The sequence below is a fragment of the Lonchura striata genome, chromosome 4 (genome assembly GCF_050655825.1).
Source record: "Lonchura striata isolate lonStrDom1 chromosome 4, ASM5065582v1, whole genome shotgun sequence".
Taxonomy (NCBI): domain Eukaryota; kingdom Metazoa; phylum Chordata; class Aves; order Passeriformes; family Estrildidae; genus Lonchura; species Lonchura striata.
In genome coordinates, this window is record NC_140706.1 from 1,634,135 (window position 1) to 1,657,455 (window position 23,321).

The 23,321-nt window shown below is 50.9% G+C and overlaps 1 protein-coding gene across 20 annotated transcripts in view; it reads right to left on the bottom strand.

Moving 5' to 3' along the window:
• Window positions 1-213: 213 nt before the first annotated feature.
• Window positions 214-23,321, bottom strand: part of DYSF (dysferlin) — a 76,395-nt gene continuing 53,287 nt past the window's right edge. For all 20 annotated transcript variants that reach the window (XM_085577360.1, XM_077782668.2, XM_085577369.1 and 17 more), the window contains 11 exons: window positions 21,676-21,846; window positions 21,064-21,206; window positions 17,933-18,072; window positions 17,032-17,120; window positions 16,719-16,814; window positions 14,449-14,590; window positions 7,004-7,103; window positions 6,566-6,744; window positions 5,695-5,804; window positions 4,711-4,858; window positions 214-3,311 (listed from right to left, as the gene is read on the bottom strand). In XM_085577360.1, the coding sequence (XP_085433486.1) occupies window positions 3,273-3,311; window positions 4,711-4,858; window positions 5,695-5,804; window positions 6,566-6,744; window positions 7,004-7,103; window positions 14,449-14,590; window positions 16,719-16,814; window positions 17,032-17,120; window positions 17,933-18,072; window positions 21,064-21,206; window positions 21,676-21,846 (1,357 nt within the window). In that variant the 3' untranslated portion in view covers window positions 214-3,272. The remainder of the gene's footprint in view (window positions 3,312-4,710; window positions 4,859-5,694; window positions 5,805-6,565; window positions 6,745-7,003; window positions 7,104-14,448; window positions 14,591-16,718; window positions 16,815-17,031; window positions 17,121-17,932; window positions 18,073-21,063; window positions 21,207-21,675; window positions 21,847-23,321) is intronic.

Here is a 23,321-nt window from a genome sequence, read left to right on the forward strand (position 1 = left end):
CCAGCCCAAGCTCCCCTTTCCCAGTGGGAGCCATTCCCTGGCTCCTGTCCCTCTGTCCCTTGTCCCCAGTCCCTCTCCAGATCTCCTGGAGCCCCTGCAGGGACTCTGAGCATTCCCTGGATCCATCCCTGCTCCACAATCCCGATTTTCCCATTCCCACTCCAAAGAGGAGCCACAATTCCATCCCCACAATCAAAACACCGGGAACGGGAATGTTTCAGAGCATTTCTTTGGGAATCACAGTGTTTTGGGCATTATTGCGGATAAGGCAGGCACAGGTGATCCAGAACAAATTCCGTCCAATTCCCTGGATAACCAGAAACCACAGGGAATTCTTTCTACAGCTCCCACCTGGATTTGGAGGAGACACAACCAGGCCCGGAGCTGGATGTGGCTGTTCAGGGAAAAAAAATGGGATGGAGTCGGTTTTTCCAGATGCTCCAACCTGAATTTACCCACCAGGATCTTCTTGGCATGAAAACTGGACTGGGAACATGGATTTCCTTCTGGAAATTCCTGTCTTTATGGAATTGGATGCCTTGGATCCTTCTCTCCCATCGCTGCTGACCCAGGATTGCCAGGGGAATGCTGGGAATAAAATGGGATTTCCCACTGGAAGTGTCTCTGGAGTGAATCCCGAACTTTCAAGCCCATCCCATTCCAGGCATTCCACAATCCCAGGCAGCTCCAATCCTTATCCAAGGCAGCCTTGGACATTCCAAAGGAAACCCGTGGATGGATTTTCATTCCTTGTTTTTCTGGGATAGACAGTGGTGTTCCTGATGGGATAGGAGATGAGCATCCCACACTTGGCATTCCAACATGGATCACACATCCATTTGGGGCTCATGGCTCCAGAATTTTGGGTTTGGGATCACGGGGAATTACACCAGGATGAAAAATCCCAGAATCGCTGCAAACCCAAGAGATATTGGACCTGAATTCCCACTGTGGATTCCAGGAGAGCGCTCAGAGAATTCCAGATTCCCTCTGGCACAGCTGGATCCTGGTGGGAAAGGAGCAGGACCAACATTCCCATAAAACCCAAATTCCCAATCCCAGCAAGGTCCAAACAGAAGCAGCTTTTGTCCTCGGCTCCTCAGATCCTTTGGGATAATAAAACCTCTGGAAAATTGGAGCGAATCCTGGTGGTTTGATGGTGGCTATAAACAGGGATGGGGGTGGAAATGGAGTTGGGAAGCTTTTAGGGAAAAACGGAAGGAAAACAAAGCGTTTAACGACAGAAAATGAAACCTCCGCCCTGGGATGTGCAAATCCGGAGCCGATTCCTCCGCTCCAACTTTTGGGAAGGGGCCATGGATCAGCCAAAGCTCGGCAGCAGGGATGGGGTTATAAATCCCTATAAATCCCTATAAATCCCTATAAATCCCAAAGCTGTGTGTTTTCTGTGCGGAAAACACGGAGAAGGAGATACCCTGTGCATTCCGGGAGATGTGTCAAAGAGAATCCCGGGATTTAATCCCCCATGGATTATATCCCCATCCAACAAAGCAGTTTGGGCTGTTTTCCCAATTTTTTAAGCACTGGTTTAAAATCCCAGCCAGAGCGGGGCAGGAGCTGCTATCAGCGGTTTTTCCTGGGAAACTGATTCCTCGGGATCACTTTTCCCGGCTCCTCGCTCATTTGGAGCAGCCACAGCTCCAAGGAAAACATGGAATCAAGGATAACTCTCATCCTGCTGAAGGGAGGATGGGAAGATCCCAAATCAGCAAAGGTGTCGGAGCAGCCGGATATTAATGGGATTTTTCTGGTGGGAGAACGGGAGAAGATTCCTTGCGGGATGAGAATCTGAGGATTAACATCCTCCCAGCACTGGAAAACCCCGGGAATCCTGGAATTACGGAACCATTCCGGGGTGAGAAAGATCTCTGAGCTCAAGTCCAACCCTACCAAGATCACAATTCCCCAAGTGCCACATCCCATGGGATCATCCTGCTCCAGGGACAGAAGGAGGGAACAGCAAAAGCGGGAATGTCCCAGCATTCCCATCAGATCTGTGGGAGGCTGAGCAGGTTGTGGATCATGGATTTGTTTAGGAAACAAATCCCGCCCGGGACAGGTTTTTTGCTCCATTAATGCCTGGCAGAGGCGAGTATGGGTTGGGATGTTTTCCATAAGAATCTTTGGGAATACAAAGGGAAAACGGCTGATTTTGAAGGAATATCAGTGAGGTTCAGCCTGGAAAAAAGGAGGATCAGGAGGAACCTTCTGGCTCTGCACAACCCCCTGACGATTTGGAGCCGGGTGGGAGTTGGGATCTGATCCCAGGGAACAACAGGAAAAGAGGGAACGGCCTCAGGTTGTCCCAGGAGAGGCTCCGGCTGGACACCAGCAGGAATTTCCTCATGGAAAGGGTGATCAGGCCTTGGAAGTGCCCAGGGAGCTTTGGAATCCCCATCCGTGGAGGTTTCCAAGGAATTCCCAGATATGGCACTCAGTGGGGATCAGGCACAACTTGGACTTGATCCCGAAGTTCCTTTCCAACCCCAGGGATTCTGGGATTCTGCAAATACTGACACTAAAAAGACCAAGAATTCCCACAAAAGTGGCTGGGAGACAGCGTGAGAAGAAATCAAAGCCCAGCTGCTCCCAGGATTCCTCTCCCAGTTGGAATGGGAGACCTGTGGGATAGTGGAGCAGCTCCAAGGGAAAATCAGCTCCGGAATTCCATGATGGAATGCAAAGGCCTCAACACCCAAGAGAAAATAGGATTTTGTGGAGCACCAGCTCCAAATCCCAGGTTTTTCACCACAGTCTTTCCCGTTCCCATGATTTCAGCTTTAGGAAGGCGACGTGTCATCCCAGGCATTCCGGTTTTCCAACACGTTTTCCATAGGTTTACAATACATAAATGGGATAATACCGGGAAAAGTGAAACCGAGGCTGGATCAGAGAGCAAAAAGTACTTGGAATCTGTGGGATTTGCACAGGCTGACAAATCCTAAATCCTGCCCTGAGGATCCTCTGCACATTCCCAACTTATGGATGGAAAAGTCCTTTTCCCGCTCCCTCCTCAGATTTTTACTGGAATTTGGGATTTACCAACCAGAGCAGCAGGAAAACTCAAACAAAACACAGAAGGCTGGAAAACCAGGAATATTTTGGTGCAGGCTTTGGTTAGGTGACGCTTCCCGGGTGGAATTCCAAAGGGAAGTGGAGTCTTTGGCAGCAGCTGGAGGCCTGGATGAGGTTGTTCCTTCTCCACTTCCAAAATTCCTTCCCAAAGTTCCCAGGCAGGCAAGGGAGCAGCTTCAGTTGAATGGTTTCACCAGTTTCATAGCAGCGTAGTTCTGGAAGGATGGAAAAACATGGGAATCACTGGGAAAATGAGGGAATCATCAGAAAAATAAAAGAATCATTGAAAGAATAAGCAAATTATTGGAAAAATGAGGAAGTTGCTGGAAAAATGAGGGAATGACTGGAAGAATAAGGGAGTGATTGGGAGAATGAGGGAACCATTGGAAAAATAAGGGAATCATTGGAAAAATGAGGGAAGCACTGGAAGAATGAGGGAATGATTGGAAAAATAAGGGAATCATTGGAAGATTTTGATAAGCACCAGGAGTCATTCCTGTATTTTAGTTGCTCTTCCCAAAATTTTTTAAGATAAATTCCCACCCCTTCAAACCCTTGGATTAAATTTGGCCCCTCCCTCCAGCCCCATCCCAGCGTCCAACTGGTGGGAAGCATTCCCAGTTTTCCTTAATTTGCTGGAGCCTCCTCCTCTCCTCTGGATCCTGCTGCTGCTTCCCATCCTCTGGGATTCCCAAAGATCTCATGGATTCACCACCCAACTCCCGGCTGTGTATTCCTACAGGCACATCACCAGTTCTGCCCCTTTGGAAAGGGGTCCTGGAGCATTCCCAAAGCTGTGCCAGGAATTTTCTGGAATGCAGAGCTTTCCAGCAGGGAGAGGCTCCTCCAGCCCTGCCCCATCCACATTTATTCCAAGGGCAAATCCAGGCAGCAGCTCCATGGAATTTTGCCAAAGGCAAAGCAAAGCCTGCCTTTTGCCAAACAGGCAAAGCTATCCCAGAATTTTTTCCTTCTGCATCCTGGAAAACTTTGGGATCTGTCCCAGTGCCAGCACTTTGTGTCGCTGAGGACAGCCCAGGAATGACCTTCCCATGTTTTTTTGGGATCTCCACTATTCCTGGTATCACGGAATTGTTGAGGTTGGAAAAGAGCCCTAAATTCATCATTATCCCTGTCCTCAAATGTGACATCTGAATGTTTCTGGAATAATTCCATGGATGGGAACTCCACCACTGCTCCAGGGCTGGACACCACTTTCCATGAGGTATTTTCCTCGATATCCAACCTGAAATTCCCTTGGAACAACCTGAGGCCTTTCCCTCTTGTCCTGTTGCTCCCTTGGAGCAGATCCCAAATCCCACCTGGCGCCAAACTTTCAGGGAATTGTGGAGAGCTAGAAGGTCCCCTCTGATCCTGCTTTTCTCCAGGATGAGCCCCTTTCCCTCAGCTTTTCCTGGTGTTCCAGCCCCTTCCCAACTCCATTCCTATCCCTGAACATGCTCCAACCCCTCCATATTTTTCCCATGAGGATCCCAAACCCAAAAAAGTCCCGTTTGAAGCTGTTGTGTTCCTCAGCACGGAATTTCCCATCCCCCTGAATCCACCACTCCTCAGATCTCAGCCAATCCCTGTCCTCTCCCAACCGCTCCGTACCGGGAAGGCGTAGACGAAGATTCCCAGGAAAAGCAGCAGGATGAAGAGGAGGATGGCCAGGATCAGCACCCACTTGTAGCGGCGCCACAGGATGAACTTCAGGGTCTTGTACGGGGACGTGAACCACAGGAAGGAGGTCTCGGGACGCCTGGAACCGAGAGGAGGTCACCTCAGAACTTCATCCTCCTGGATCCCCAATCCCACCCGCTTTGCTGGTCCCAGACCAGCCTCGAAATCCCACTGGATTGGTGATCCAGGCCAGCTTCCCAATCCCACTGGAATGTGTCAGCTCCTCATCCCTCTGGGGATGTCCTATCAGTGTCCATCTTGCTGGTCCAGACCTGTCTCCCAAATCTCACTGAACCGGTGGTCCAGACCAGTTTCCAGATCCCACTGGATTCATGGTCCAGACCAGTTTCCAGATCCCACTGGATTCATGATCCAGACCAGTTTCCAAACCCCACTGGATTCATGGTCCAGACCAGTTTCCAGATCCCACTGGATTCATGGTCCAGACCAGTTTCCAGATCCCACTGGATTCATGGTCCAGACCAGTTTCCAGATCCCAGTGGATTCATGGTCCAGACCAGCCTCCCAATCCCGCTGGATTCATGGTCCAGACCAGTCTCCCAATCCCACTGGATTCATGGTCCAGACCAGTTTCCAGATCCCACTGGATTCATGGTCCAGACCAGTCTCCCAGTCCCACTGGATTCATGGTCCAGACCAGTTTCCAAACCCCACTGGATTCATGGTCCAGACCAGTTTCCAGATCCCACTGGATTCAGGGTCCAGACCAACTTCCCAATTCCACAGAACTGCTCCTCCAGACCTCCCTCCCAGTCCCCACCAGTTCAGAGTGGATCCTGCGCAGCTGCAAACCCAGTTCAGCCCAGTTCTTTCCAGCTGGAAACCCAGAATTCCCACTTGGTCCTCAAGAATTCCATGCCCTAGTGGCTGTTTTTCCATTCGGGATGTTCTTACTTGGGATCCTCCAGCCTGGGGTTCATGTTTGGCTCATCCCGTCCCATCCCGGCCGGACGCTCCTCATGCTCCTGTTCTGCCACGATTTCCAAAGTCATCTCCAGTTTTCCCTGGATGGGTTAAACAAAAACTTATTTATTATCCCAAAAAAACAGAGGGAAAGGTGGGGAATGAACGTGGGATGGAAAATAGGGATTAGGGGAAGAAAATATGCTTTGAGCAGAACAAAACCAACAATGATCACAAGGATCCCAGAAATCCTTCACCCTTCACTGGAGATATTCCTGGAAATTCCGGATCTCGCTGACACCCAAATTTGGGCAACCACAGAATCCCAGGATTGCTGAGGCTGGAAAACCCCCTGGGATCAGGTCCAAGCTGTGACTGATCATCACTGACTGCCACATCCAGTCTTTCCCAATTCCCTGATTCCTGATTTCCCTGGAACCAGCTCGGGGTTTTTTGGCTGAATGACCCAATTCCCTTCCTGGATTCCCTCAATCCACCAAAACCTGGAACAGGGTCCCAGACACATTTAAATCTATCTTTGGGAACAGCTGGAATTTTTCCCTGGTGTTTAGGACACAAGATTGTTGGGGATTGTCATGATACGGAATCAAATTTGGTATCAAATTCCAAAAACCGGGGTGAAAATCCCACAAAACTGATCATTCCTCTGCATGTTGCCGGAAAACTTCCAGCCAACAGCAGCTGGTCTGGCTGGAACCACAAAATCTCCAGTTGGAAGTGGAATTTCTTGCCCTGGCTTGAACTGAACGAAGATTTCAGGGAATTCTGGAACAGCTTGGATTGGGAAGGAATGGGAACTGGAGTGAAAGATCCAAGGGAAAACATGGAGAGGTCACTTTACCGCCAGGATCTTCTGCTGGTTCTGCTCGGCCACGCAGGGCCACCAGCCCTTGACGGTTTTCTGCTCAAAGAGGGACACAAAGCGGCTGGAGGACAGGGAATCATCCACAAGATCCAAGGAACACTTTTCTGCCGTCTTGGCAGGCTTGGGCATCCTGTTGAGATCCATCTGGATGGAACCTGCAAGGAAGAACATTCCAGGTGAGACACCTCAGCAGGAAAATCCTTAAAAGATGGAATTCTCCCTGATCCCATGGAGTTTGGGCAGCCCCATCCGTCCAAATCTAAAGTCCCACCTTCCACTGTCCCAGGTGACTCCAATCCCAATCCAACCTGGCTTTGGACACTTCCAGGGATGGGGCACCCACCGCTTGTCCAGACAACCTGTGCCAGTCATGTTTTCCCTTTTTTGGGATGGATCCCAAAATTCCCAACTTACCCAAATAGTCGTCGAAGGAGAACTTGTCGTTGTCCCAGATCTGGAAGATCAGCTGGGGCGGGATCTTGTTTTCCGTCTTGTCCAAGCTCCAGAAGTGTTCCTAAAATCACACAGGGAAAGAAACCGGGGGAAAATTAAAGATTGATTGGGAGAATTGGGCTCCGGAAATCCTGGAATTCCTGGGGTGCCCTGCTGTGGATCTGCAGGAGCACAGGCTCTGGAAAAGTCTTGGATAACCAGTGGGAAGCCCAAGATGCGTCTGGAAGGTGTTAGCAAAAACTTATGCCTTAATTTAATGATTTAAGTAAATGTAATCAATTTTATTTAAATAACTTAATTTAATTTAATGTAATTTAGGAAATGGCTCCATGGGATCCCAAACAGGATTCTTAGGAGCAACAGAAATTCCCACAATTCCAACGAGGTTGAATCTCCAAGGGGAAGAGAAAAATGAGTGTTGAGTGGTGGTGCTGCCAAACTTCGCCTTCCTCTTAAAAATGGAAAAATATGGGATTGATGCCTGAATCAGCACTTCCAGCAGGGAATTCCCAAGGATTCCTTCCCTTCCAGATCCACCATGGCTTCAATCTTCTCCCAGGTCTGTCACAGGCAGTGGGACAACCTGAGACCATCAAATGCCAGTCCCAGCTTCAGGCCATCCATGGCTCCTGGATTTATTATGGAACATGGACATGGAAACGATGATTCCATGGTATCCCAGGAATCCGCTAGTATCACACTGGTTGCTCTGAGCCCCAGTGTCCAACCTTTCCTTGGGCACTCCAGGGATCCAGGGCAGCCACAGAAAATCTGGGAATTCCATTCCAGCCAGGAATTCCTTGCCAAGATCCCAGCCCAAGCTCCCCTTTCCCAGTGGGAGCCATTCCCTGGCTCCTGTCCCTCTGTCCCTTGTCCCCAGTCCCTCTCCAGCTCTCCTGGAGCCCCTCCAGGCACTCTGAGCATTCCCTGGAATTTTCCCTTCTCCAGGGGAACATTCCCAAGTTATCCATCAGTTCTGCACCCCAGAATAAGGAATATCCACTGCCTGGGAAGCGGAATCTGCGGAATCACTATTTTCACGTGTGAAAATTGGAATTTTTTTCAACAGGGATCTAACACCACTGTTGGGGTGCCTGGGAGTTAGGATTAAGACTCCCAGAATCCCTGAGGTTGGAAAAGCCTTTTGGGATCAGCGAGTCCAAGCTGTGCCAAATCCCCACCTCAGCATCCAGGAATTCCTTGGACATCTCCAGGGATAGGGACTCCGAACCTCCCTGGGCACTTCCACCCTTTCCATTAAAAAAATTCCACCTGATGTCCAAAAAGAAATGTTGGGATAAAGGAGAAAGACAAAATCCCACCCAAAGCTGAGGGATTGTTGGGATTGTATTTCCTGGCTCCAGCAAAGAGCAGGAAAATCCCAACAGGATTCCTGACACCCCTCCAAGAGTGTTCCAGTGGCAATTCCTCCTGGAAGTGTCAGAAATGACGGGATTTAATTAAAACCAGGAAACTCCAGCGTTATTCACCCATCGCTCCATAAATTCACCCCAAGACTCAATTTCATGATTTCATCCAATATTATTAAAAAGGCAGAAAAACGTGTCACATTCCATAGGAACACAAATATTCCGCCTGGGAGTCCGTGGGCACTCCAATCCCATTGGATTCATTTTAAGAGATCCCCCTGGATGTTTCTGTTTCAAGTTTGCTCTGTTCCCTGCCCGGCTTTGGGAAAATGTGCCAGGAATTTTGCATTGGAGCATTTTATGGATGCATTTGAGATATTGGACAATCGAGAAATCCCAAAGGAAGTCCATGGAAAATTCCCTCTCTCCCCTGCGCTGGTTGCAGTGGGTTGGGATGGATGTTTATCCAGGGGGATCTCTCCCAGCTTTTCCAGCTGTTTTGAATTAAAATTGCTAAAAAAAGGGGAAGAGTTGATGTTGATTCTTCCCTTTCCCAGAAACTGGGGAAAGAAGGGATCCATGGGGATCTAGGAGCCACGGATCCATGGATAACAAAGATGGGATGACTTCAGGAGGGGCTGGAAAATTCCTAGGTGGCAGAAGATCCATCTCCAAGGTGAACACCACCAGCTCCTTCGGATTGTCCCTTCCAGGAGAAATCCAGACACCCATCTAAGGTTGGCTTGGAAAAGTGGGAAATATATGGAATTCTGGACTGGTTTGGGCAGGAAGGGACCCTCGAGACCACCTCATTTCCCAGCTGGAATATTCCCTGTAAAGGAAACTTCCACGAGCTCCATGTCCTCCAGGTGCCTCTTCTTCCCAGTGAATTCCTGGCTCAGAGGTCCATCCCATCATTCCCACATTCCATGGATGTGTCCATGCTCCAGGTGCATCCCACGGTCCTTTTTGGGTTGGTGCAACTTCCCAAGGATTGGGATTTCCCATTGCCCCATCCCATCCACGTGGAGCCAAACCTGAGGAAAACCTCATGGGATCATCTCCCACCTATCCCAACTGGATCCGTGTCCTTTGGGATAATGAAGCTGAAGGAAAGGTTGGATGGGATATTGGGAAGGAATTCCTGGCTGGGAGGATAGGGAGGAGCTGGGATGGAATTCCCAGATTTGCTGTGGCTGTCCCAACCCTGGAAGTGTCCAAGGCCAGGTTGGACAGGGCTTGGACCCACCTGGGACAGTGGGAGGTGTCCCCGGGTGGGCTTTAAGGTCCTTCCCATTCCAAACCATTCCACGATTCCATGGAACTGCCGGCAAACCCTGCAGACTTTGGGATCCCTCCTTCTATCCTTCCCACTGCAATGTCCAAGGAAAAAGGGAGCAAAACCTTCTGCATCCCAATCCCTCAGAACAACATCCCAGCATTCCAGGGATAATTCAGGTGGGGCTTGAGCGTTTCCAGGCGGGAATTCAATGCTCCTCTCCAAATTCTCCTATTTTTTTTTTTTTTTTTTTTTGGAAAAACACCATAAAATATCACTTTGCTGGAGACAAAACCTCCCTGCTTTGAGCCCTGTCCAGCTGGGGACAGCCAGACCTCCCCTGGAAAGGCAGGAAAAGGAACAGGGAATTGGGAAGGGGGAATTCAATGCCAAGTGAAGTTTATGGGTCCCTTTCAAGGCAGCGTGAAATTCGCTTCCATGATTAAATCGAGCTCCGAACATTCCCTATAAAAACAACCTGGAGTGCGAAATTTATATCCCGGCCTTGTCCAAGCCACGGGGAAAAAAGGCTGGAATTATTGTTTGGGGGTTTGTTTTCCAAGTGAGGGGAGGCTCTGGGATATTTTATGAGTTTTTGTGGATAAAGCAGTGGGGAAAAAATCGTCTCAGATTCCCAGGAAAGTGTTGACAGGGCTGCATTTCTCCTGGACTGTGGATGTGCTCCAGAAAACAAAGCAGGAAACCTGATTTTTGGGAAGGAGAGGAAGTCTGCTCCCAAAACGTCCCATTTCAGGTGCATCCTGCAGGAATTTGGGAGTCCTGGATATGCAGGAGACTCCCCTTGGATGTCGCAGCATCCCTGAGGTTGGAAAATCCCTCCAGGATCATCCAGTCCGAGCTGTGTCCTATCCCCACCTTGGCACTGAGTGCCACAACCAGGAATTCCTTGGAAACCTCCAGGGATTCTGATTCCAAACCTCTCCAGGCACTTCCAGGGTCTGACCACCCTTTCCCTGAGGAAATTCCTGCTGATGTCCACCCTGAGCCTCCCCTAGCACAGCCTGAGGCCGTTCCCTCTTATCCTGTTTTCCCCTGGGATTAGATCCCAGCTCCCACCTGGTTCAAACATTCCAGGAAGTTGTGAAGAGCCAGGAGTTCCCTCTGGATCCTCCTTTTCTCCGGGCTGAGCCCCTTTCCCATCTCCCTCAGGAATTCTCCAGCCCCTTCCCAGCTCTGTTCCCTGCCCTGGACATGCTCCAGCCCCTCCATGTCCGTAAGAATCCCAAAACCAGACCCGGCACATCCATGGAAATGCCGTTTGCTCCGACATTCCAGGCAAACCCTTTCCTACCCTGAAGAACTTCCCAGATCCAGATGTGGCAGCCGAATCCAGCTGCTGCTGGAATTGGCGCAGGAAGCTGAACGCTCCAAAACCAATTCCATGCATTTTCCACCCTGTGGCACCTGTGGGATATGGGAGCTGAGCTTTTTTCCCGGGCGGATGCCTGGGAAAATGGGATCCACATCCAGGTGACCTCAGATGGTTCTGGTTGTCCCATGACCCATCCGGTAACAGGCTTAACTGGGAATCCAAAGTTTAAATTTCCAAGTTAGGCTAGATTTTAGGGAAAATTCCTTCATGGAAAGGGTTTTCCAGCCATGCAGAGGCTGCCCAGGGAAATGATGGAATGTCCATCCCTGGAATTATTTAAAATCTCTCTGGATGTGGCACCTGGGGATGTGGAGAGTGGTGGCCTTGGCAGAGCTGGTGATGTTAGAAGGCTTTTCCATCCTAAATCATTTCATGATTTTCTCATTTTCCATCCCAGGAACTATTTTCCTGCAGGACTCAAAAACCTGGGAATGTGCTCTTCCCATGCAACCAACGTGGTTTGAATTTTACAGGGCTGGAAGAGAAAGATGGCACCAAAAAGAAAGTGGGAACAAAGATGGAAATTTGAAAGGAATGCTGAGAAAAGCATTAAAAAAAGCATTTCCATGCTTTCTGAAGAGCTGTCCTAAAGATGGCAATAATTCCCTTCCATGGAAATATTTTGGAAATTTGGGATTAGGATTTTTGGATTGGGAATTTTGGATTGGGAGAAATTGAATTTTGGATTGGGAGAAACTCCCCTCTCATAAGGAGAAGAAAAATCTTAATAACATTATTCCAGCCAGGAATGTTATGGAAAACCATCCTGGAGTGGTTGGAAGGTTCAGAAAAGCAGGAAAACAGTGGCACATGGATTTCCCTGGGTTTTCCCTGGATTTCCAGGCTCCCAAGCACCTCAGGCTTTCCTATCAGACCGAAATAACATGGACACCATCTTATCCAGAGGCATCCTTGTTTTTTTTTGGAGAGAGTATTTGCAACCTGAGTTGGGATGACCCACGGAGTCCTCACCTACAGGAATTCCAGCTCTGGAATTCCCAGCATGGGAAGGACCTGGAGCTCTTGGAGCAATCCAGAGGATGCACCAGGATGATCAGAGGGATGGAGCAGCTCTGCTGTGGGAAAGGCTGGGAGAGTTGGGATTGCTGGAATTGGAAGGGAAAATTCCAGGGAATGCTCAGAGTGCCTGGAGGGGCTCCAGGAGAGCTGGAGAGGGACTGGAGACAAGGGACAGAGGGACAGGAGCCAGGGAATGGCTCCCACTGGGAAAGGGGAGCTTGGGCTGGGATCTTGGCAAGGAATTCCTGACTGGGATTCATCTGGAATTCCCAGATTTGCTGTGGCTGCCCCTGGATCCCTGGCAGTGCCCAAGGCCAGGTTGGACACTGGGCTTGGATCCCCCTGGGATGGTGGAATTTGTCCCTGGATGGAACTGGCTAATCTTTCAGCTCCCTTCCCATCCAAATTATTCCATGATTCCATGATTCCTAATCCACCTGGCCACGCTCCTGGGAGCTCCGGCACGGAGCAAACAAAGGAGAGCCACTGGAAAACTCTTTCCCTCCCGGCCCGGTTGGGCACAGGTGGTTTTGAGCAGCTCCCAGTTCCCCACCGTTGCTCCCAACCCTTGATTGAAATTCCACCTTCCAGCGCCCGCCTTTCCAGCCGGGATTTTTACGGCTGCAGGAACCAAGCCGGAGTTCAAACAGCACATGGCGAGATCAAAAAATTCCCGGGGCCGGAATGCTCCACCCGGCTTTTCCTTCATTATTCCGGCCTTTACAGAGAGCTTTTACAAGGTGTTTATTTTCGGATCCAGCGTTGGAAGCCATGTGGTGGGAAAAGATTCCAGATCGGCGCAGCGGGATGGATTTGCTTAAAGGGGTTTATGGAGGGGGTCTTGGCTTTTTCCAAGAGGGATAATTGGATGTAGTACACCCTGTACTTGGGATTTGTGGGATATGAAGCGTGAAATGAGCCCAGCTGGGATTCTGTCAATCATTGGAACTGCCCGGGAAGGGTTTTGGAAGTCGGGAATTGTCTGGGACAGGGGATTTGCTCAGCATCTTCCCAGCCGAGGCGCTGGTTCCATGGAAAATAAGATGGGATGGGGATCTCAGTGGGTTTTGGGGATCACAGGAGATTTTTGGGGATCACAGTTGGTTTTGGGGATGGTCCCATTGCAAGCAGGAATCTCTGGGCACCTCGTATCCCATGAATACTGAGGCTGAGCAAAAGCAGGGAGCAGGGATCATAGGATCACCGAGGTTGGAAAATCCCTCCAGGATCATCAAGTTCATCTTGGGATCGATGCCCCCCTCGGCACTCAGTGCCACATCCAGGAATTCCTTGGACACCTCCAGGGATGGGGACTCCAAACCTCCCTGGGCACTTCCAAGGCCTGACCACGCTTTCCATAGGGAAATTCCTGCTGGTGTCCCAAATCCTCAAGGGATGAAGGATCAGGATGAGGTGGATGAAGGACTTTGAGCCTCCAGGGAGGCGCCACAGGAAGCCGGGATTTTCCCTGTTGTCCACAGGCCAAAAAGAGCCAAAAATCACAGAATCATGGAATGGTTTGGGTTGGAAGGGACCTTAAAGATGATCCAGTTCCACCCCCTAACATGGATAGGGAATTTCCATTGGATTGTTCCTCTTAATCCTTTCAATCTCCAGGTGAAAGAAATTTAAATTAATTGATCTCCTCCATGGTTTGGTGTCCAGTTTTCCCTAATTCACATCATTTCCATCATCCAATTTTCCCCTGCATTCCAAGCACCCATCCCAACCCCATTCCTGTTTCCTTCCATCTGTGCAATTCCCATGAACCGATCCAAGGAACACCTGGAACAGCTGGAGGAACAAGGGGGTCAAAATCCCATCCAAAAATCCCCATCCACTTCAACTCCCATTCCAATCACCTCCTTGAATCCAAAGCTTTTCTTCCAGTGGCACATCCCAACCCATGTTCCCATCAGGATTTTGGAGTCAGCTCCTTTCTTTCCCCATTTTTAGCATTTTTGGGAAGTTTTTACACAGCATGACGCTCATTATTCCATGCTGAAAAACAGAGGTTCCTACCAAACCATTCCCATGGAATTGCCATCTCCAGCTTTGGAATATCCCTGTCGTCCAAGAGCATTTCCACACTTGATCCAATGATTTTCCTGCTCCAGCCTGGATGAATCTTTCCTGGAGGAATGAGTCTCTCCAAAAAAAATCACCTCTAATTCCAACCCCATTTTGCTTCCAAATGTGGATTTTTTAACAAAATTCCCAAAATTTCGCTGTCAACAACACGGAAAAGCTGAGCTTTGCACAGCTCTGCTTGTGAAAGTCTGAAATTCCCATTTCACCCCCGAATTCCCATGAGGATGCAGGAATTGCATCCAGGACCACTCACCTTCTTGGCCACGTGGCACATCTGCTCCGCTGGGAGATAATCGAAGGGAAAGATGAATCTCCAGTTGAAATTCCCTTCCCCTCCCATGGATCTGTAGTGGACATCTGTCTTCTGCTTGTTCTCCTCATGTCCCACCAGCCACCTGCCAGGGAGAAACAGAGCCCTTGGAAAATCGGGATCGTGGCAAGGATTTGGGATCTCGCCCGATGTCACAACATCCGTGAGTGGGAAATGGAATATTCCCAGTCCCGGTGGCTGCTGGGGGTGGGGAAAACCTGGAGATGGGAGAGGGAATGCAGCAATCCCAGAGCTGGAAGATGAATCAGTGCTGGGGCTAGCAAGTCCAGAACTATGGAATCATGGAATGGTTTGGGATGGAAGGGTTTTAAGGATCATCCCATCCCACTCCAGGCACAGACAGCGACACCTTTGCCAATCCCAGGTGGATCCAAGCCCCATCCAGCCTGGCCTTGGGCACTGCCGGGGATCCAGGGGCAGCCACAGAAAATCTAGGAATTCCATCCCAGCCAGGAATTCCTTGCCAAGATCCCAGCCCAAGCTCCCCTTTCCCAGTGGGAGTCATTCCCTGGTCCTGTCCCTCTGTCCCTTGTCCCCAGTCCCTCTCCAGCTCTCCTGGAGCCCCTCCAGGCACTCTGAGCATTCCCTGGATTTTTCCCTTCTCCAGGGGAACATTCCCAGCTCTCCCAGCCTGAACATTCCTTGGGAATCCCTTTCCACTGCTCGACAGCTTTTCCATGAAGATTTTTTCCCTAATACCCAATCTAGGACAGGCAGGTTCCAACCCCTGTTCCAGAGGCAGCAATGGATGGAAGGAACATTCCCCACGGGATTCCCGATCCAGAGGCAGACCCTGAGGCACAAAAAGGATCACTTCACCCATTCCCAATAGGGTTTTTCAGGATGACTTCCCTTCAGGCTGGAAGATATGGAAGCTGAGCAAGATTTTACTCATTTCAAGCCTTGCAGGATTCTCTTGGATGCTAAAAAATGGGAAAGGGATCTCAGCAACCCCTGGATGATCCCACTCTTCCAGCAGCACAACGTTAAGGAGCCCCAAAAGACACGGAACAGCTCAACTGGAGCTGGTAACAACAGACTTGATGGGAATACCAGGAAAAGTGCATGGCATTCTGGATTTACAGGGGGGAAACCAGGATTGTAAACCAGGGATTTACAGTCTGCTCCCAAATCCTGCCTCTTCCTGCCTGTAAATCCCAAAAAAGCACAAAAAAGGGAACTCCCTTGGCTGGGATTGCACCATTGGACACGGGATGGGAAGGGAAGGGAAGGGAAGGGAAGGGAAGGGAAGGGAAGGGAAGGGAAGGGAAGGGAAGGGAAGGGAAGGGAAGGGAAGGGAAGGGAAGGGAAGGGAAGGGAAGGGAAGGGAAGGGAAGGGAAGGGAAGGGAAGGGAAGGGAAGGGAAGGGAAGGGAAGGGAAGGGAAGGGAAGGGAAGGGAAGGGAAGGGAAGGGAAGGGAAGGGAAGGGAAGGGACCAGAGGGGCTGTTTCCAGGAATAAAGGGAATTCCAGAGAAAGCAGCCATGAAAATAATCCAACCTATGAGCATGGGAAAAGTCTGGGAAAGGAGCTGGGAATGAGCAGGCAGTGAGCTCCTCTCCCCATGGCCGGGCTGCTCCCAATCTTATCCCACTACGGGAACATCCAATTATTCCAAGGAAAAATACTGCCATGGGATCATCCCAGAAGTGTGAAGAAAAAGGTTGTGAGCTCCGCAGAGACTTGTCTTCCAAAAAGACACATCTCCATCTCTGGATCCAGAGATGGACAGGTGTGGATCCATGGCTGGAAAGGTGTGGATCCATCATTGGAAAGGTGTGGATCCATGGCTGGAAAAAGGTGGATCCATGATTTGAGAGGTGTGGATCCATAATTGGACAGGTGTGGATCCACAGCTTGAGATGGGTGGATCCCTAATTGGAGAGGTGGATCCCTAATTGGAGAGGTAGATCCATAGTTGGAGAGGTGTGGATCCATACTTGGAGAGGTGTGGATCCATACTTGGAGAGGTGTGGATCCATACTTGGAGAGGTGTGGATCCATACTTGAAGACATGAATCCACAGCTGGAAATCCATGGATCCATAACTGGGGAGCCATGATGGTCCCACTATCCCAGCAGAATCCAAGTCTATCCCAGCAATACCAATCCAAGGACCACCTTAACTCATTCCCGGCTGCTCCTGCACCTCCAGCCTCTGGAATCTGGGAGGCTCCGGAGCGGGACACTCACCCTTTGACGTAGATGTCACTCATCTTCTCCCCGGTGATGCTGAGGTCATCCAGGATCACATCCTTGGTGTTCCAGATGATGCAGCGCAGGTAGAACCTGGAAAATCCCGGGAATAAAACCATGACAAGGTGGAAAACTCATCCACCTGGAAGCCCGGTTGTCCCACTGATGAATTTCCCTGTGGAAGCCGTTTCCCTGGAGATGATTCCACACCTGTCCTTCATCCAGGTGGGTGAATCCATCCCCACCTGAGGCTTCCAAGCGTTCCCAACTCCTTTCCCAGAGAAAAGATGAGGAAGAAATGGGAAGTTACCTCTTGGCTTTGCGTGGAGTGACGTTGAAGGGGGGGCCGGGATGTCCCAGGGATTTGGGAAACAGATCCACCCACATCTGGAGCTTTCCCTGCATGGAAAAACAGAGCCCTGAAACCTTGGGAGATTCCAGCTGGAGCACCTGAACCTCCCCAGGGAGGCTCCCTTGGGTGGGAGGGGAGCATTAAAAGTTATTTTTAAATGATTTGAGGAATAGTTGGAAATGTGTTGGTGGATGTAAATCCTGAGGAGCGGCTGAGGGAGGTGGGAAAGGGGCTGGAGCACCAGGAAAAGCTGAGAGAGCTGGGAAAAGGGCTCAGCCTGGAAAAAACAGGGATCGGGGTGACCTTCTGGCTCTCCACAACTGCCTGAAAGCTGGAATCTGATCCCAACTTGGTAGGAGTTGGGATCTGATCCCAGGGAATACCAGGAAAAAATGAAACGGCCTCAAGCTGTGCCAGGAGAGGCTCAGGTTGGACACCAGCAGGAATTTCCTCATGGAAAGGGTGTTCAGGCCTTGGAAGCACCCAGGGAGGTTTGGAATCCCCATCCCTGGAGGTGTCCAAGGAATTCCTGGATGTGGCACTGAGTGCCAGGGTGGGCATCGGACACAGCTTGGAGCGGATGACCTTGGAGGGCTTTTCCAAACCTCAGTGATCCTGGGATTCTGGGAGAAGAATTCTGAGTAGGACTTTGAGACCAAAAATTTAAAATTAAATTAAACTAAATTAAGTTAAATTCAATTTAAAAATTGGAGCACATGCCAAAGGGAACAACCACCTCCCCTCCCTGGGAACATCCGGAATTCCAGGGCAGATGTTCCCAGCAGCATCCTCTCCCTGGATACGGCTGGATCAGGAGATGCCGCTCCTGGGCACATCCCGGCCACATTCCAGGACCCACCTGCTCGATGTCCGGCTGGAGCGGGCTGTAGAGGCGCCGGGTCTCCACATGCTCCGGGATCAATCCCTGCTTCCGGAGGGCGGCCAGGGCGAGCCGCTCCTCCACCGGCCCCAGGTGCGGATTCGGGGGTTTTCCATCTTCTGCCATAGGGAGGAGAGAAGAGTCAATCCCACGGGGATGGATTTTCGCCAGGAAGAGCTGGAGCAGCACAGTCTCCATTCACAAATCCATCACCGCAAACCCTGCTGGGCACAGGGATACCATTCCCAGTGGGAAAACCTATGGAGACCCTTGTGTAGCCACCTCACAAATCACAGCCAGGGAAGCATGGCAAGGATCCAGTTGGATCCCATGGAAAGGAGAATCCAATGAATCCAGCTCTCCTAAAGTCCTGGAAATCAGGATTCCCATCAATCCTCTGCCGATGCTCCCACTCCCAACAGTTTATCCCAGAGTTTAAATCCATCCAGGATCTTCAGCTGGGCAGACAGGAATGAGGTCCCAGTGGGATCCCATTTCTTCTCTGTGGGATTTGGGGTGAAAGACGGGAATGGGAGTATGAGGAGGAAGGACATGGAGACACCACCAGTACAGCTTGGAGGTTGCTCCATGTTCCTACTCTGGTCCAAGTCACTGCTCCAGTCCCACCAGGATATTTGTGGTTCTTCATCCATGGAAGACCTGGAATTATCTCCAGACCCTGATCCTGCCACACATGGGCCAAGATTCCTCAATAATGGACATTTCTGCCTTCTCTTCCTGGTCTGGATCCATCCATCCATCCATCCATCATCCATCCATCCATCCATCCATCCATCATCCATCCATCCATCCATCCATCCATCCATCCATCATCCATCCATCCATCCATCCATCCATCATCCATCCATCCATCCATCCATCCATCATCCATCCATCCATCCATCATCCATCCATCATCCATCCATCCATCCATCCATCCATCATCCATCCATCCATCCATCATCCATCAATCCATCCATCCATCCATCCATCATCCATCCATCCATCATCCATCCATCCATCCATCCATCCATCATCCATCCATCCATCATCCATCCATCCATCATCCATCCATCCATCCATCATCCATCCATCCATCCATCATCCATCCATCCATCATCCATCCCACTACAGCCAATGTCCAACTCCTGCCTCCGCATCCCATTCCTGGGATGGGACATGATTCCCTATCCTTGGATATCAGGGATGCAGTGAAGTCCCCACTCCCGGAGGTGTCCAAAGAACAACCGAACAGGAAATTTGGACAAGGCTGAATTCGATCTTGGAGGTCTTTTCCAACCTGAATTCTGGGATTCCAGGACATTCGAGGTCTTTTCCAACCTAAAAGATTCCCTGATTTTCTGACTCCGACCCCAACAATCCCAAAATCCCAGGCTGGGGTTGGTGGACTTCACCCCACTCTGGTCGTGCACCTTCCAGGACAATTGAAACACAACATGCTCCATAAATATCATTCCATAAATATAATTTCATAACATATCATTCCATAAATATCATTCCAACTCCACCAAATCCCGGTGAGATATCCCAGCTCCTTCCTCGGCAAGGACACACTGAACTCCAGCCGCCAGGGCTAATTCCCAACCGTTTCCCAAACCCTGGAATTCCGGCGCATGCACACACGTGTGGCTTTATGTGCCGAGAAAAGAACGAGCCCCTCTCGGAGAACAACAAAATCTGGGAGTTATGGAATAACGGGCCGGGGGGAGGGGCTAGTAAAATCCCGGCTCTCGTGTTTAACGGCTCCGGTTTATTCCCAGTCCGGCTCTGGAGCTCCCAGCTGGATTCCAGATCTGCTCTGGGTCAAGCCTCGGGCTTTGTTCTGCTCTTTGAACTCGCTGCCGTTAAAGCCACAGAAGGTGACAGCAGGCGCTGCCACGGCGGGGACACATTTTAACACCTCCCCAGCTCTCCCAGGAAAACTTTTCCAGGAGGATTCCTTGCTTCCCTTCGCCCCGGGGGAAAACTGGAATTCCTGAAGGGATTTGCGCTTTGTTTCCCGAGACAGGGATCGCCCCGGGCTGTGCCCTGTTCTGTGTCTCTGGTGACATCCTAGGTATGGTGGCTTTAAAATTCCAACCAAAATTTAGGTGGGATATTGGTATTTCTTGGCTCTGAGGGTGGGGAGGCCTTGGAAGAGAATTCCCAGAGAAGCTGTGGCTGCGCCTGGATCCTTGGAAGTATCCAAGGCCAGGTTGGATCCACCTGGGATAATGGGAGGTGTCCCTGCCCATGGAGAGGGTGGAATGGGATCATCTTTATGGTCCCAACCTAAACCATTCCATGATTCCAAACTGCAGCTCCTGGGCCAGGCCCGGTTGGATTTCACCTCCTCCTGGGACTAAAACTCTTTTTGTGCCTTAAAGCAGCGTTTTCCCAAAAAAAACCTCCTGCCTCAGGAATGTTGGGTCAGGGGGAGGTGCCATGGGCACACAAAAAACTCCTGCCCAAAAGTCCAGAGCTTTTCTCCTCCTTGTAGAAGCTGGCTTTGTTCCCTGATTGCTCCAAATCCCAAAAGAATTCCCAGGTCTGTGTGTGGGATATTGTCTCCCTCTAGTGACCATTCCCAAAATGAGATTCCAATGGAAGAGTTGCTCTTCTGGCTCGGGCGGCACTTGGATTATCAGGTTGGAGCTTCTCACTCCCAATCCAGGGATGTTGGGTTTGGTCCAACTCAAGGACAATGCCCCTGGATTGAAGGTCTGGGTTCAATCCCAGGATTTGGGGCACGGCCAAGATTGGGAATAGTCCAGAGCCAACACGGCCAGTGTGGAGGAGGAGGAGGACACATCCACTACCCAATCCCAGCCTCCATAATGCTCCTCATGATGTCTCCATGCACTCGGAACATCAGTTTGGAGCTTCCCACAAACCCAAGGTCAACATTCCTGTATTGAAGGTCTGGGCTCGATCCCAGGATTTGGAGCACGGCCAAGTTTGGGAATGGCTCAGAGCCAAAGAGGACAGAGAGGAGGAGGACGTGGACAATGCCATCACTCAATCCTGGTGACGTCTCCGTGACATCCAGCTCCATCCCTTTCTCTGGAGCAAGAAAATTCTGCTATCCCAAAGCATCCCTGACATCTTACCCAGCTCGGAGAGGACGTACTCCTGATCCCGGAAGATGATCCGGTCGGATTTGTAGGTGGGAGCTTTGTAGTTGTGCTGCAGGGAGAAGAGGTGGAGCAGCTGGGAAGGGCGGAGTTGGTCTCGCCACTGGTTGGGGCCGGAGCTGAAACCGAACAGAATCATGGAATCATGGAATTGTGGAATGGGTTGGGTTGGACAGACATTAAAGTTCATCCAGTGCAGTGGGCAGGGACAGCTCCCACTGCCCCAGGTGGATCCAAGCCCAGTGTCCAACCTGGCCTTGGACATTCCCATGGATCCAGGGGCAGCCCCAGCAAATCTGGGAATTCCAGCCCAGCCCCTCCCCACCCTCCCAGCCAGGAATTCCTTGCCAAGATCCCACCCCAACCTCCCATTCCTGGGATGGGACAGCCACATCTGTGGGGGTGTCCTCAGCCCGAGGTCACCAGGAGCCACCAGGGATGGACCAGGACCTCCCTGGATAAAAACCAGGACTCTGGGAAGCACCGCTCCAGCCAAGTCCCCCAGGACAACCCTGCTGTGATCCCATGGCCACCTCAGCCTCCCAATCCCAGGATTCACGGACATTCCAAGCGCACGGAGGAACCTACACGCAGTAGGTCTGGGGGAGGCCACAGCGAGCCCCGTATTTGGACAGGAAGCGATTCTCCAGATCGATGACGGTCTCGCCGATCTTCTCATCCTTGGACAGGAGGTCGTAGTCGTAGAGGGCGACCTTGAGGTCCTTCTCCAGGGGCAGGGTGCAGCTCAGCTCAAACATCCTGGGAAAGGGAATGGGGAAATGCTTGGGAAAAGAGGATCACGCCGCTGGAATTCCATGGGAATGGAGCCCATCCCAACCCAATGGGGATGGGATGGATCAGAGTTCCTGAGCTGCTGCATCATCTTGATCCAGCAAGGCCACAGCGGTGTTGTGCTGGCTTCGCTTATCATGGAATCATGGAATGGTTTGGATCAGGAGACGCCTTAATGACCTTCTCATCCCACATTTTCCATGATCCCACGTGGGTCCAAGCCCAGTGTCCAACCTGGCCTTGGGCACTGCCAGGGATCCAGAGGCAGCCACGGCAAATCTGGGAATTCCAACCCAGCCAGGAATTCCTTGCCAAGATCCCAGCCCAAGCTCCCGTTTCCCAGTGGGAGCCATTCCCTGGCTCCTGTCCCTCTGTCCCTTGTCCCCAGTCCCTCTCCAGCTCTCCTGGAGCCCCTCCAGGCACTCTGAGCATTCCTTGGAATTTTCCCTTCTCCAGGGGAGCATTCCCAGTCTGACTCCAGAATTCTGGAATGGTTTGGGTTGGAAGTGACCTTGAATCCCATCCCATTCCTCCCCATCCATGGCAGGGACACCTCCCGCTGTCCCAGGTGGATCCAGCCTGGCCTTGGGCACTCCAGGGATCCAGGGGCAGCCCCAGCAAATCTGGGAATTCCAACCCAACCTCTCCCCACCCTCCCAGCCAGGAATTCCTTCCCAAGATCCCATTTAAATTCATCTCCCTCTCCCTGTAGCTTTTTTGGGAAGGTATCCCGGCATTGGTGGTGTGGAATGGTGGGAATAGCCTTGGAAGATCAGATGGATTTTATGGGAAGCGGGATTCCATCCCTGTTTTTGCCCCGAGTCCCAGATTTTGGCAGCCTGGAGCTCATCCCAAGGGGCAGCTCCGATCTCTGGGACAGGGCCCAGGGAATGGCTGGAGCTGCTCCAGGGAGAGTTAGGTTGGAAATCAGGGAAAGATTCCTCATCCAGAGGGTGGTGAGGCACCAGAACAGCTCCCCAGGGAATGGCCACATTCCCAAGGCTGCCAGAGTTCCAGGAGCATTTGGACAGTGTTCCCAGGGACTGGGTGGGATCGTTGGAATTGTCCTGGGAAGGAGTCGGATTGATGATCCTTACGGGTCTTGTCCAACCCAGGCTATTCCATGACTCTGATTTTCTGGGAGAACAAAACCCCATGGAATTGAGCTTTCCTCAGTTTCCCTGCTCCTTTTCCAGCCTTGCCAAACACCTTTTCCCTGAACAAACCATTATCCTTGGAATTTTATCCCATTTCTGAGGGAAACAACTCAATTATCCATGGATAATCCTATTCCAGAGCATGTGGATGTGTCCCATTCCTTCCCATTCCTCACGTTTTCCCTTCAGACATTAGATCAAAAGTCCTGGATGAGGAGAAGTTCCCTAAACTCTTTCCCAACAATGGGATGATCCAGATTCCTCCACTATGGAATTCCAGCTCCC